The following is a 13,188-nucleotide window of genomic DNA, read 5'->3' on the forward strand; positions in this document are numbered from 1 at the left end:
TATTTCTATATAGTATATAAGCAAGATGTGGTGTGCCCGCTGTGCGATCCGTTAATTTAATTTCACTTATTATTTTTTTTTGACTTGGGAGATGGATTCAGATGGCGGGAGGGCTGGAGACATGAGCTAATTGTATCCTGATCCTTGCCTTGAGGGGTTTCAAAGCCCCTGGAGCAACTCTTCGCTGTATTTTGTTCTGTCTACCTTCGCCAAGCGATTGCATTTCTCTCTGGTGTAGCGAGGAGAGCGGATCGCTGCTGGGAGGAGAGGCGAGGGGAAAGTGGGGAGGCAAAAGGGGGGAAAGAGAGAGGAAAGGGCTTGGGGAAAGAGAAAGAGGGAGAGGGGAAAGAGGCATATCCCCACGCAGAGAGAGAAAGAGAAAAAGAGGGAGAGAGACTTCGGCGGCTGCAATGTTTCAGGTAAGATCTGACGGGGGTTTGTTATTCTTTGCCAAGAAGGGGATGGCAACTGGCAAGGCGCTTTTACGCATGTGCCAAGGCAAGGCATGGGGGAGCCGAGCGCACTCCTGGCACGGAAGGGAAGCAAGCAGCCAGGCTCCGGGTTGGCCTTCAGCCCCATTCAAGGCGAGGGGAAGGGCCAAAGAGGGCTGGGTTGGGACCCTTCGCTTCGCCTTGCCTTCCATTCCATCCCTTTTCCCCAATCCCTCCGCCATGAGCCTTCGGAAGTCTTTCGCCTTTCCTTCCCCCCCCCCCCCCCCCAGTCTTTCTCGTCGAGTATTGTTTGATAGCGTCTCTTCCCCCCTCCTCCCCCCCCCTCAAAATGCCCCAGCTGGCGCCATGATGTGAGAGAAAGCAAGCAAGCAAGCGCGCGCTCGTGTTTGTCAGGGCGCGCGCCGCCTCCTCCTCGCGCCTCGGGGCTCCCTGTCGCAAGAGGGAAGGAGAGGCACCTTCAAGCCCACTGGGCGGGCGGGCAGGAGGGGGCTTCCGTGCACGAGCCAAGGGGGCGGGCCCGCGTGGCCCTCAAACCCCGCCCCTTTCTCCCCTTCTTCTTCAACCCTCCCTCAGGTTGAGCCCTTTCTCTGGTTCAGGTACTGGAGACAGGGACAGCAGGAGCTCGTTGCAGGCGCCCACTGCCCTCAAATTGGGGTTTGGAGGGGCCTTCAGCGGAGCCCGCCTTCGCCCCTTTTTCCTCCTTTTCCTCCCTCGCCGTTGGTTCCTTCTGCCTCCAGCGCGCCACTCGCGGCCGCCCTCTGCTGGCCAGGTCCTGCCACATCCCCAGGGTCGCGTCGAATGCAGACCGTGGCAAATGTGTTCTCCAAGGCTTCGTTTTCCAATATACCTCACAACTTCTGAGGATGCGTGCCATATATGTGGGTGAAACGTCAGGAGATAACGCTTCTGGAGCATGGCCATACAGCCCGGAAAATGCACAACAACCCCTGCGTTGTCGAAGTCTTTCGTGGCCGGAATCACTGTCTTGCTGTGAGTTTTCCGGCTGTACAGCCAATGTTCCACAAGCATTATCTCCTGAGGTTTCGCCCACATCTATGGCAAGCATCCTCAGAGGTTGTGAATCTTGTTGTTCAAAACTACGCAAGTGAGGTTTATATATCTGTGGAATGTCCAAGGTGGGAGAAAGAAGTCTTGTATGAGGCAAGAATGAATGTAGCAATTGATTAGCAAGGAGCCTACGATACCGCAGTGGGTTAAACTAAGGCCCAGAGGCTAGGTGTGCCCCCCTGGGTGCCTACCTCAGGCCCTCCTCATTTTCCCTGTCCTCTTGGCATAAGGATGTAGTGGGAGAAAGGACAGGGGAGAAAGGCATGTGGCAGCTGAGATCCCTCTGGAGCACTCTCAGCCACTGTGTATCTTGCCCTCCTCTTGTCATAAGGACACTGTGAGTGGCCAGGGCTATAGCCAAGGTAGGGGTTCAGCCCCCCTTCCCAATTTCAGATTTTTTAAAAAACTGGTTTACACATGAATTTTAACTGATTAACCAAATTCCCATGAGTGTCCACTGAAGTTGATCAGTGGAGCCTGATTTCTAAATTATTTTGTGTTATGAAAAAAGTTTCAAATGCCCCCCCCCTCATTTTTTTTCTGGCTATGGTCCTGCAAGTGGCCCCATACTTATGCCAGGAGGACAACTTGAGGAAAGCACGCAGCGGTTAAGAGCCCTAAGGAGTACTCTCGGCCATCGCCTGTCTTGCGCTCTTTCCCCTGGCATATTGCTGAGAGGACAGCCCAAAGATCGAGGGAGGAATATTGGGGAGGAGGATCAGGGCAATCGCCTCATGCCTTGTTTTCCTCCCAGCAAAAGGATGAGGCGAGCATCCCTGTCCTTATGCGAAGAGGACAGCCTGATGTCCCAGGCCCTGTCCTACCCTCCTGGCCCCTCCCTCTCCCAGGCTCTCTTCCTCCCAGGTCTGTCCCACCCAACTTGTGCCTGGTCACCCTCTCTCCTGGCCCATCCTTCCCGGTTGGGTCCACAATGTGGCCCCAAGGCAAAAAGATTTGTCCATGCCTAGGTTAAACCCTGTGCCAGCAGGACTGATGACTTGAAGGTTGAGTTGCTGACCTGAAGATTGTTAGTTCAAATCAAACCCAGGGAGAGTGTGGATGAACTCCCTCTATCACCTCTAGGTCAATGCAGGGACATGAGAGAAGCCTCCCACAAGGATGGTAAAAACATCAAATATCCAGGTGTCCCTTAGGTAACATCCTTGCGGACAGATAATTCTCACACATCAGAAGCAACTTGCATTTTCTCAAGTCACTCCTGACACACAAAAAACTACATCTATGGCAAGCATCCTCAGAGGTTGTGGAAACTAGACAAATGGGGTTTATCTGTGGAATATCCAAGGTGGCAGAAATAACTCTTGTCTGTTGGAGGCAAGCGTGGCTTTTTCCTGTCTGGGGAATCCTTTGTTGTCCCTAATTGTTTCATGTCTGGAATTAGAGGAATGTTTGAGTGTTGTTCTTTATTTACTTTCCAAGCTTTGAAGCTGCAAGGCTATTCAGTGCTAATCAAGGTGATCACTGGCAACATTTGCGCTTGTCTCAAACAGACAAGAGTTATTTCTCCCGCCCTTGTAAGGTAGTCTCAGAGAGATTTGCAGGCCTTCAAAGGGAGGCTGGGGACTGGAGCTAAAGGAGACCCCACTCTCAGGTATTTTAAGAGGGCAACACAGAAATAACTTCACCTGCATTAAGTGGAGATTAGGTGTTGATTGAGCACTGCTGGTTGTCCCTAAAATAGTGGTACAAGCTGAGTATCCCTTATCTAGAAATCTGAAATTCTCCAGAACAATCCAAATGGCTGAGATAGTGATACCTTTGCTTTCTGATGGTTCAGTGTACACAAACTTTCTTTCATGCACAAAATCAGTAAAAAAAAAAATACTGGGTAGAAAATTACCTTCAAGGCATATGTATAAGGTATATATGAAACATCCATGAATTTCATGTTTAGACTCGGGTCCCATCTCCATATAATTATGTAATTATACGCAAATATGGGTATTCCAAAGTACAGAATCCAAAATACGTCTGGTCCCAAGTGTTTTGGATAAGGGATTCTCAATTCTGTATTGAAAGGTAGTTCAGATTTTCCAGCATCCTGGAAATTAACCACTACATATCAACATGTGAGTAAACCTCTGCACTGAAAAAACACACCATTTGTCCCCCAAATGGTGAGTCTGAAGCCTAAGAGTGTGAGGCAGTGCTATCCCAATTTTACAAAATGGAGATACAATTTTCAGAGTGTGTGGGTAAGGCAGTATCAAATCCAGCAGTTCCTTGCAGTTAGAGGATGCTAGGGAATCCCATTCAAATCAAGGGGTGAAATGAGAGGGTGTGTATGAGCCTTTATGTCTTGGAGTCATTAAAAAAAATCTAGAGTATTGGTGCATCTACACTGTAGAATTAGTACAGTTTGACACCACTTTGGCTACCATGGGCCAAAGCTGTGGAATCATGGGAGTGGACCTGTAATTTTATAAAGCCTTCCGCTTTCTGCCAAAGAGTGACAATGCACCATCAAAAAGCAACTCCTATGATTCCATAGCATTGAGCCATGAGTTTAAGTGGTGTTGAACTGCATTAATTCCACAGTGTAGATGCACTTTATATCCACACTAGAGTTGTTGTTCTTTGATCCCATTTTAACTTCTAGTGCTCCATCCTATAGAATCCTGGGATTTCTATTTTCATGAGATACTTAAGCTTCTCTTTCTGGAAGTTTATGTAATATTGCACTTCAGGAAAGTGTATGACAGACATGTGTCTCCAGACAACAAATCCAAGGAGTCACACGGTTAAAGTAGTGTTGGAACTACTGTTATTATGTAGTGTGGTTTTACCCTTAGATTTCTCTTTTCTTATTCGATAAGACATTTTGGTGCAGGTATGGATACATCTTTAGAATTAGGAGCCCCAATGGAGGTTGTTGCTCAATACAAAACATAGGAAAAGTTGAAGGAGTCTCCTAGTTCTCCATGGCTCTGCTTCTCTTTTGTCCAAGTGGTCCAACACAGTGAGCAAAAGTTAATGAATACAAGTCCTACTGTATTTGAAAACCCTAACCACATTCTCTTCTCAAACCTGCTCCATTTGTATAAGGCTGCTTTTTGATTTCTGCTTTAGCTTTTTCTTTTTTGTTAAAAGAAAGAGAACAGTTTGGTGGTTTGTGTGTGTGCGTGTGTGTTTTTAACATCGCCATTCTCTAAGAAATGTTCGCCTTCTGGTTTCAATCAACAAAGCTGGCAGACACATACAAGTTTATTTGAGCATACCCTCTGGGTACCAAGCATGCTTGGATTGTTTGAGCAAATTAAAAAATGAGGAAAATGGCTTTTACCTTCTCAGCAGTTAGACTCCTTAAGAGTCTTTTTACTTTGAAAGTGGAAAAACAAACAGAACTGTAGCAGGGCTGGAAAGAAGAGGGAAATGTCCTAATGCGAGTAAAATGTTTTTTAAATGAATGATCAGCAAACATTTGTTTACACAATTCCTTAGAAGAGTAGCTTTTAGTAACAGCTAAATACAAAGCTGCAATGTTGTGCACACTTACTTTGGAGTAACTTCTACTAAAGTTGATGGGACTTCCTCTTGAGTAAATATGCATAGGTTTCTTAATTCAGTTCACACACTACTAAGCAGAGCGTGGAAAAGTTCATTTTTGCACTACGCCTCCTAGAATCCCTCCTCCAGTATGGTCAGCAGAGTGTAGTCTGAACAAGAAAATTGTGGGCTCACTTCTTCTGAATGTGCACAAATCTAAAATAGCATATGAAAGGAAAATAATAACCAGTAATAAAGCATTGTGTTAAAAGCAAAGCTTGGAAAGTTTAAATATTTGAAACTACAAAACCACTGGCTCCATTTCTAACAAATGAAATGGAAGGTAGCCAGAAGTTCATTTCTTGTTTTGTAAAATCCCTTTAGGGGGAAGCTTTCAGGCAAAACAATATGGGCTGTGGCTTGTAAAACAGAATTGTTGCTCCTGGCAACTTCTAAGAACAGCTCTGCCTTTTTAGTTTGGAAGCAGTGGAGTGGGCCCCAAAGCTGTAAGGAAAGCCACATGGTGGCCACTGGCCAGTATTGCCATAGATACATGCTGTCCACTATCCATATATTTCTCACTCTTGCTATAGATTTCAGATAAACTGCTACCTGCAGACTTCAGGCTTACAGTCCAATTGTGTTTTTGTTCTTGAAAATCACAAGGCCCACCAACTGAGGGTGGACATAGAATTGCAAAACTAAGCATGTCTGAGCACATGTTTAGTATCAAAACTGATATCCACACAACAAATTGTTTCACATCCTGATCTTGGTTTTCCTAATCTTTCTTTATTGCCACAGACTCAATTAGGAGGGAGAGGCCTTTTCTCATTGCTCTCTTAAATTGCTAAGTTTGGAAAGCCTTTCTAATTTCCTGCAATTATTATAGAAATTTATCAGTAGATCCTAACCTATTTTTGCTTGGTCCTGCCTTACAGGAATATTGTAAGGACATATAGTGGACTTTCATAGGGTTTTCTTAAAGGAATATTCATAGGTGGTTTTGCCAGTTCCTTCTTCTGAAATATAGCCTATAGCACATGGCATTCTTTGGTGGCCTCCCATCCAAGTACTAACCATGTAATGCTCTTACAATCACTATAAAAATCTTCCATTATTACATGGGTCCCCTAAGAGGGGTTTTGTAGCACTGTTACCCTCAGATTCCATGTTGCAGCTGTGACCTTTCTTTGATCCAGGCTGTCTGACACACTGTACACAAGCCTACTCAGACACAAGTCCAAAACTAGAAGAAGGTAATTTATTCCTTGGTGTTTATATGTATCACTTTGTACCCAACAGCCACTTCAAAGGAGTTGTAAGGATTGGGAAAATAAAGCTAGTATGCATGAAAAAATGTTTAATACGAATGAGTAGGTAAATGACACTCTTCCCCCACCCTAATAGCCCACTCATGCCAGGAGCTAGAAACACTATGTAAATCTTAAGGAAAGAATCACAAGAAATGGAGGTCGCTCATCAGCATTCTATTGATAAATTGTGTGTATATCCAAGTCCTCTACCTGACTGCATGTCTCAGGAAAGTGGGGCATCTGCTGAGAGGAAGTGAATTGTATATTGGTTGAGGGAGGAGCTGCAGCCACTATCTCATTAAATACCTGCAGCCCTGATCTCTGGGGTTCAGCAAACAGACAAGACCAGCAGGGATGTTTAGTGGGTGAATTTTGAGGGAGAAACCTGGAATTCTGTTTCATTATCTATCCAAGATAATGGATAATGTGTGGGAGCAGCACAATTGTGTTACTGGATGTGGGTAGATTCACTGAAAAGCAGATATTGCAAGGTATCTGTAGCAAGTACAAGTTGGTAGCCTTGTTGAAAGAGAAGGTCCAACACCTTGAAATCTGTGTACCTACTTTTTAGCATATTAAGGGACACGCGGTTTTCTTGGACAGAATGGAACAGACGGGATATCTCTGAGGAAGTCATTTGCCAAACATAGGAGATAGACATTTGAAGGACCAGAGATCATTCTGTGAATTTGGAGCTACATAATAGATTTGAATCTATCTCCCTTATCAGTAATGGTGAGGAACAGAAACAATATGAGTCATCAAAGAATATGCAGGTGACCTTGAAAGATCTAGCAAATGGAATGTCATTTTGTCTGTTTTCTCAGTTGAAGAACATGGTCCAGGAAGGGAGAGAATAATAGTGGCATACCACTGTGAATTATTTGGGTTCTTGGACCATGGTTTGCAGTTTTCATGACTTCTGGCAAGTGATAGGTTGTACTCATCAGTTGACAAGAACATCCTTGCTAAGGAGCTCACCAATCTGATCAGATGGGCTTTAAACCAACTTATTTTGGGGAGGGAGACAAGTTTTTTTGATGATATGAATTAATTGTTGGAGTCAATAGCCTAACTGTTGTAGAGGGAAATGAATGAATAAAACAAGAACTGTGGGAAGGGAAAAACTCTTAAATAAAAATTGTTTATTCCCAGCTGGGAATTGGACTGGATGAACCTTGTGGTCTCTTCCAGCTCTGTAATTCTACAGTGTTTCTTTGGGATTCACTAGAGTTTGGTTCCAGAGATCCTTGTGAATCTCAAAATCCATGAGTACTCAAGTCTCATTATATTCAATGATATAGTTATTTATATAAAATACTTGCAAGCTGTGCCCATCTAGTCTTGTGTTTTCTTCACACAGTGGCCAAGACAACAGCACAATAGTATCCTTCTCCTTTCTTCTACATTTTCACTATCCATATTACATGTTGATTTGGTCAGGGCCAAATTGACCCTGGATATGAATCATCAATCACCCTGCTGTTCCCAGAGTGAACTAAATGGTGTTACACTTAGGATGAAAATAGTGGAACTGGTGTCTGACTTATCATAAGTGTTCCATTTCTGCTTGTCTTTAAATGGTGTTCTCTGTTTCCTGGTATCTCATGGATACTTTTAAAATGTTCATTAAGATGCTTTTAATATATAATCATATTTGTGTAGAACCTAGTTATATATTATTTTGAAGTGTTGCTTCCCTACCAATAGACACTTCGCCACCTGAATTTCCAATGGACACAATTTAACACAAAGTATTTCAGGTTTGATTGCCCAAAATTAATGTCAGGTCATCTTTAATTTTAAAAATAATATGTTGATTTACTGGCCCTTAAAAGAGGCCATGTATTTCAGGTGACATTCCATATCTCTCTAAGGATCAAATAATCTAGATTTGTAAGGTTCTTTCTTTGTTACATTTGTAATATTGCAAGCATACAAGCAGCTGGCAGGCAAACTCTTTCTAATCCTACATCTAAAGGTTTGTACACAAGAAGTAGAATGCTGTTGACCTTTTGGTCATTCAGCTATAAAATCAAATCACAGAAACTGATCAGACGTAATACAGAAGCTTTCAAAATGAAGGCAAGTTGTTTTTTTCCCAGTTTCCACTCAGCTCTAAACTGATGCCAATTGAGTTAAAATGCACACTTAGGAGGACATTTAAAACTAATTCACTCTGAGAGACACTTACTGAAATGTAATATCACATATTCAAAATGACTGCAGTGATTTTGGTGTATTAATTATGCCTAAAGCACAACACAAAATGTTCTAGCACACACTAGAGGTCTCTCTTGTAGCTAAGATGTGTCTGTGTTTACAGTTCTTTTTAATCTCGGAGTTGAATAATGCCAACCAGGGCTGCCATCTAAAGCAGAAGAAAATGCAATGATTTTTACACTGTAGTAGTTAGATGGTAGCACCTTTGCATACTGATTCAATGCATTTGCTTCAAAATTAAATCCATTCATGAAATGGAATCATGACAAACAAATTCAAAGGAATGATCACATCCTGAGTTAAGCCAGGTATTGAGGGTTCCATGGCATGTTTGCTAACACACCAGTTAACATAGAGCCATAACCCTTAACAAGCTATTTTCATCCTTTCTGTGTAGACAACATTTATATATTTTCAACAGAGCTGAAGAATGCCAGGGAAGGTTTATTTCTTTACATTTTCAAGTGGAGAGTGTGTGAAGCAGTGATATTAACCAACAATAACCAGTGCAAAACTAAGGCATTCTAAAAGGAATAAAATACTGAAGAGGAATGAATATATCAAAAGTCAATTGATCTGAATTCTATAGCAGCACATTGACAGGATTGCATCAAAACTGTCAGTGTGAGGATCAATTTTTAAATCATCTCTTCATTCCTCTGAAATAATTGCATTTACACATGCTGATAGAGTTAAGGAAAAATGCAAAGAAGAGTTCACAAAAGCCCTCTTCACATCTATAGTTGAAGCATGGAGGATGAAAAGCTTGATATGTGTGCATTATCCACTTACTGTTAGAGGAGAAGTATACATGTACAGCTACATGCATGTTAACTATTTAATGTTAGGAACCCTGCACTACTTGTTCTGCCTAGCATTGCAAGTTGTGCATCAGTGGCTGTATGTGAGCATAAGAAGCTGTGCATGTATAAAGTCCTCTTGTTGCTTTTCTGCTCAATATGCAACATTACGGTGAGAGGTATGAGGTGTATTAATGATTAGTGCAATGGATGTGGATTTAGTTTAGATAGCATACTTATCGATGAGTCTGTTATGAACAGCCCTGCACTTATCTTCATTGCATGCAAAACTTCACCTGTCAACTTTTACATCATTTTCCTGTTAAAAGCACAAGAGCAGGCCAGGTTGTTTGTTTTTTGCCTAGTCGCTTTACTGGTGCAGTTTTGCATATATTCAAATGGTTGACTTCAAGCTTCTGTGCATTCTGCTTTTCTTTGTAACAGTAGGCTTGATTTTAAAATATGAAAAGAGCTGAGAAAATGGATTGGGTCATGAATTGTTCTAGGCTGCCATCACAACTTCACATGATAGACAGCCAGAAGTTATCTGAGAAGCTCCCAAAAGATGAAGACAAAAACAATATTTGTCTCTTGCTGTTGTTCTCCAGTGATGATAACTTCAGTAGTATATTGCTTTCTTGAAGGTGTCATGTAGCCATCATAAACCTATGTCAAGAAATATCCATCTAATTTATAGATAGGTGCCCACTAGAATCTAGAGGTCTGCTCCACATCATGAGAGCACAGTGTGGTCCTTTGTGTGTAATTCTAGTGATCCTTTGAATTGTTCTTTTTTTGGCGGGGGGTACCGTTTGGGGAAGTGAGGTCACTAAGACAGTGCACAAGGTTTTTCCTACTCACCTCACTCTTTTGGGTTCTTCCACACTTTTCAGGGATTGAGAAGACTTGATGAATCTCTGAGAACTTCTGCTGGGATCTAGGGTTGTACTGTTACAGTTCATAGGAAGAGTTGTTTTTTGTTCATTCTGTTTCTCTACCTATGCCTTACATCATTTTATACACATTTGTGCCTTTCTTTTTTTCCCTAATCCTGTTCAAATATCAACTGCTCCAGTGTGCCTTTACAGAAATAACAGAGCCATCCCTCTACTAGCAGAATGAGTCAAACATGTCTCATGTGTCCTTGTATAACAATGGGTGGCTCACATTACAGTCTATGTTGAGTATCCCTTGTCCTGAATTCCAAAACTCCAAAATTGTCTACATGAATGGCTAAAATAGTGATATATTTCCTTTTTGATAGTTCAATGTATTATAAATTATTTAAAATATTGTGCATAAAATTACCAGCAAGCTATATATATAAGGGTCCCATTTCACAAGATATCACATTATGTACATATATGCAAATATAAGTATTCAAAACACTTCTGATCCCAAATGTTGGATAAAGGATAGTTAATCTGCACCACTAAAGTTATTGACTTGGATTCAGAGTCTTTCCATGGTACACAATTACAGTACAGGTAGTCTGTGAGTTACAAACATCTGACTTACAAAAGATTCATAGTTAAGAATGGGGCTGAGACAACATGAAGTGAAATAAATTTACCCCTAACAAGGGAAATTCACTCCTGAAACAATTATCATGGGGAAAAGGTATCTCGACTGAAGCTTTATCACCAATCCTTGTTTCCACAACAAGCCACATTTTTCAAATTCCAACTATCACAGAGAAAGGGAGTAAGATGAAATCTTCTGAATGGGCACAGACATCAAAACAAAAACTACAGGGGTATTAACCCTTCCCTATGCTATCCAAAGCATATATGTGGGGGAGAGGGGGTGGAGTTACACTTTAAAAATGTATCTGTTCTGACTTACATACAAATTAAACTTCAGAACAAACCTACAGAATCTATCTTGTTTGTAAATTGGGGACTACCTATATTATGGTTGTGCTTTAATTGCAATGGCTAGATCATATGGAATTCTGTGGTTTATAGTTTGTCAAGGCAGTAGATTTCTTTGGCTGAAAATTGCAAATTCCTCTCCTTAAATTGAAAATCCCAGATTATATAGGATGTTGTTATGGTAGATAAAGTGAAATCATATTGCTGTCATTGGGTCATGTGAAATTAACTCCAGTCAATCTCACCACAACTAGGCCTCTTGCTGGTTACAGAAAGTCTAGCTATTCAGCCTATATTCTCATAGAAAAGAAAGAGAATACCATTCTTAATTGACATCCCTACCTCTGCAGCCCTATGTACCAACTTCCGTGCTGTATCTAATTCAACCAGAAGAGATTTTCAAGCCCAGATTATTTATTTATTTACAGTATTTATATTCCGCCCTTCTCACCCCGAAGGGGACTCAGGGTGGATCACATTACACATATAAGGCAAACATTCAATGCCATAACATAGAACAGAGACAGAGACAGACGCAGGCACTGTGCTGGCCTCGAACTCATGACCTCTTGGTCAGAGTGTTAATTCTTGCTTCATAGCAACCAAGTGAAATTTAGGATTTTACTATTTATGTTTTGAATCTGAATCCAAAATATTGAGCTTTTATTTCTGGTTCTTAGCACCCTATGATCACACATCACTCCAAAATTGACATATACTCTGTGTATGTATGTGCCTTCAAGTCACCTGTGGATCCCATGAATTGTGTTGGGTTTTGCTAGTTCCTTTCTCCATCAGCAGGTATTCATTGAGAGTCTCCCATCTAAGTACTAAACAGGGCTGATCCTGATTAGTTTCCAAAATGAGATAGGATCTGGTGCATTTAGGATATCTAGGCCATGTCACATGGTGTATCTTTATTTTGCTGCTACTTGTGTTTCTTTAATTGTATATAAGAAAGCAGTCAGAAAACGACCAAATGCAGGTCTCTTTGGGAACTTCTACATTGTAGAATGAATGTAATTTGACACCACTTTAATTCACATGGCTCAAATCTATGGAATCAGGAGAGTTGTAGCTTGGTGAAGCACCAGCACACTCTGACAAAGAAGGATAAAAAACCCTGATTCCATAGCATTGAGTGATGATGATTAAAACAGCTTCAAATTGCTTTAATTGAACAGTGTAGATGCACCCTATATCACATCAAAATATATGTTAGTTTAATGTGTGCACTGGCAAAGGAGCCTCGAGGAATTATGTTGCATGTGAAATATTCATGTGACTGTAACAACACAGCACTATGGTATTTCCTCAGGCTAGATGATCAAATCTTAGCTGTTGTATGCCTAACAGAAAAATTCCTGTGTACAACTCATGGATATTTTCAGTTTAAAAGTTCCCCTCAAGTGGAATTCCTAGAATCACACAAGATCATGTGAGGGATCTCTGGGTGTTTTTTGAGTCTTGAGAAACTCTGACAACAAGAACGCTGGAGTAACTAATAATCTTAACAGTTTGGAACGTAATCTACGCAAAATGTGCATGTGGTTGTTTTCTACAGAAAACATCATTTTCTGCACAAAAGTATTTTCTGTGCATAAAAATGCTACTTCCTGCACAAAACAATCACATGTGAATTTTGTATAGAAAACTCCCAAGTTGTTAATAGGCTGCAATATGCAGAGTTTTTGAAGGCTTTCTCACATCAGGACGAAAATTGCTAAAAATTACTTGTTGCTTATTTTGAGAAGAAAATTACATTTTTAAGAAGTCAAAGAGCACCATGGTAATCAAATGTGTGCTGTTGAAACTAAGGTAAAAGGTAAAGGTTTCCCCTGACGTTAAGTCCAGAAACTAAGTACTGTATATATTCATGTATAAGTTGGTCTCAGGTTTGGAGACATATTTTTGTGGACAAAATTACGGATTTTTACATGAGCCATGG

The 13,188-nt window shown here is 41.3% G+C and overlaps 1 protein-coding gene across 1 annotated transcript in view; it reads left to right on the forward strand.

The window, feature by feature from the left end:
* The first annotated feature begins 272 nt into the window (after positions 1-272).
* Positions 273-13,188, forward strand: part of kctd1 (potassium channel tetramerization domain containing 1) — a 109,028-nt gene continuing 96,112 nt past the window's right edge. Inside the window, exon 1 of the mRNA XM_062980430.1 lies at positions 273-419. Within this exon, the coding sequence (XP_062836500.1) occupies positions 411-419 (9 nt within the window). The 5' untranslated portion in view covers positions 273-410. The remainder of the gene's footprint in view (positions 420-13,188) is intronic.

This window comes from Anolis carolinensis, chromosome 4 (genome assembly GCF_035594765.1).
Source record: "Anolis carolinensis isolate JA03-04 chromosome 4, rAnoCar3.1.pri, whole genome shotgun sequence".
Classification (NCBI taxonomy): domain Eukaryota; kingdom Metazoa; phylum Chordata; class Lepidosauria; order Squamata; family Dactyloidae; genus Anolis; species Anolis carolinensis.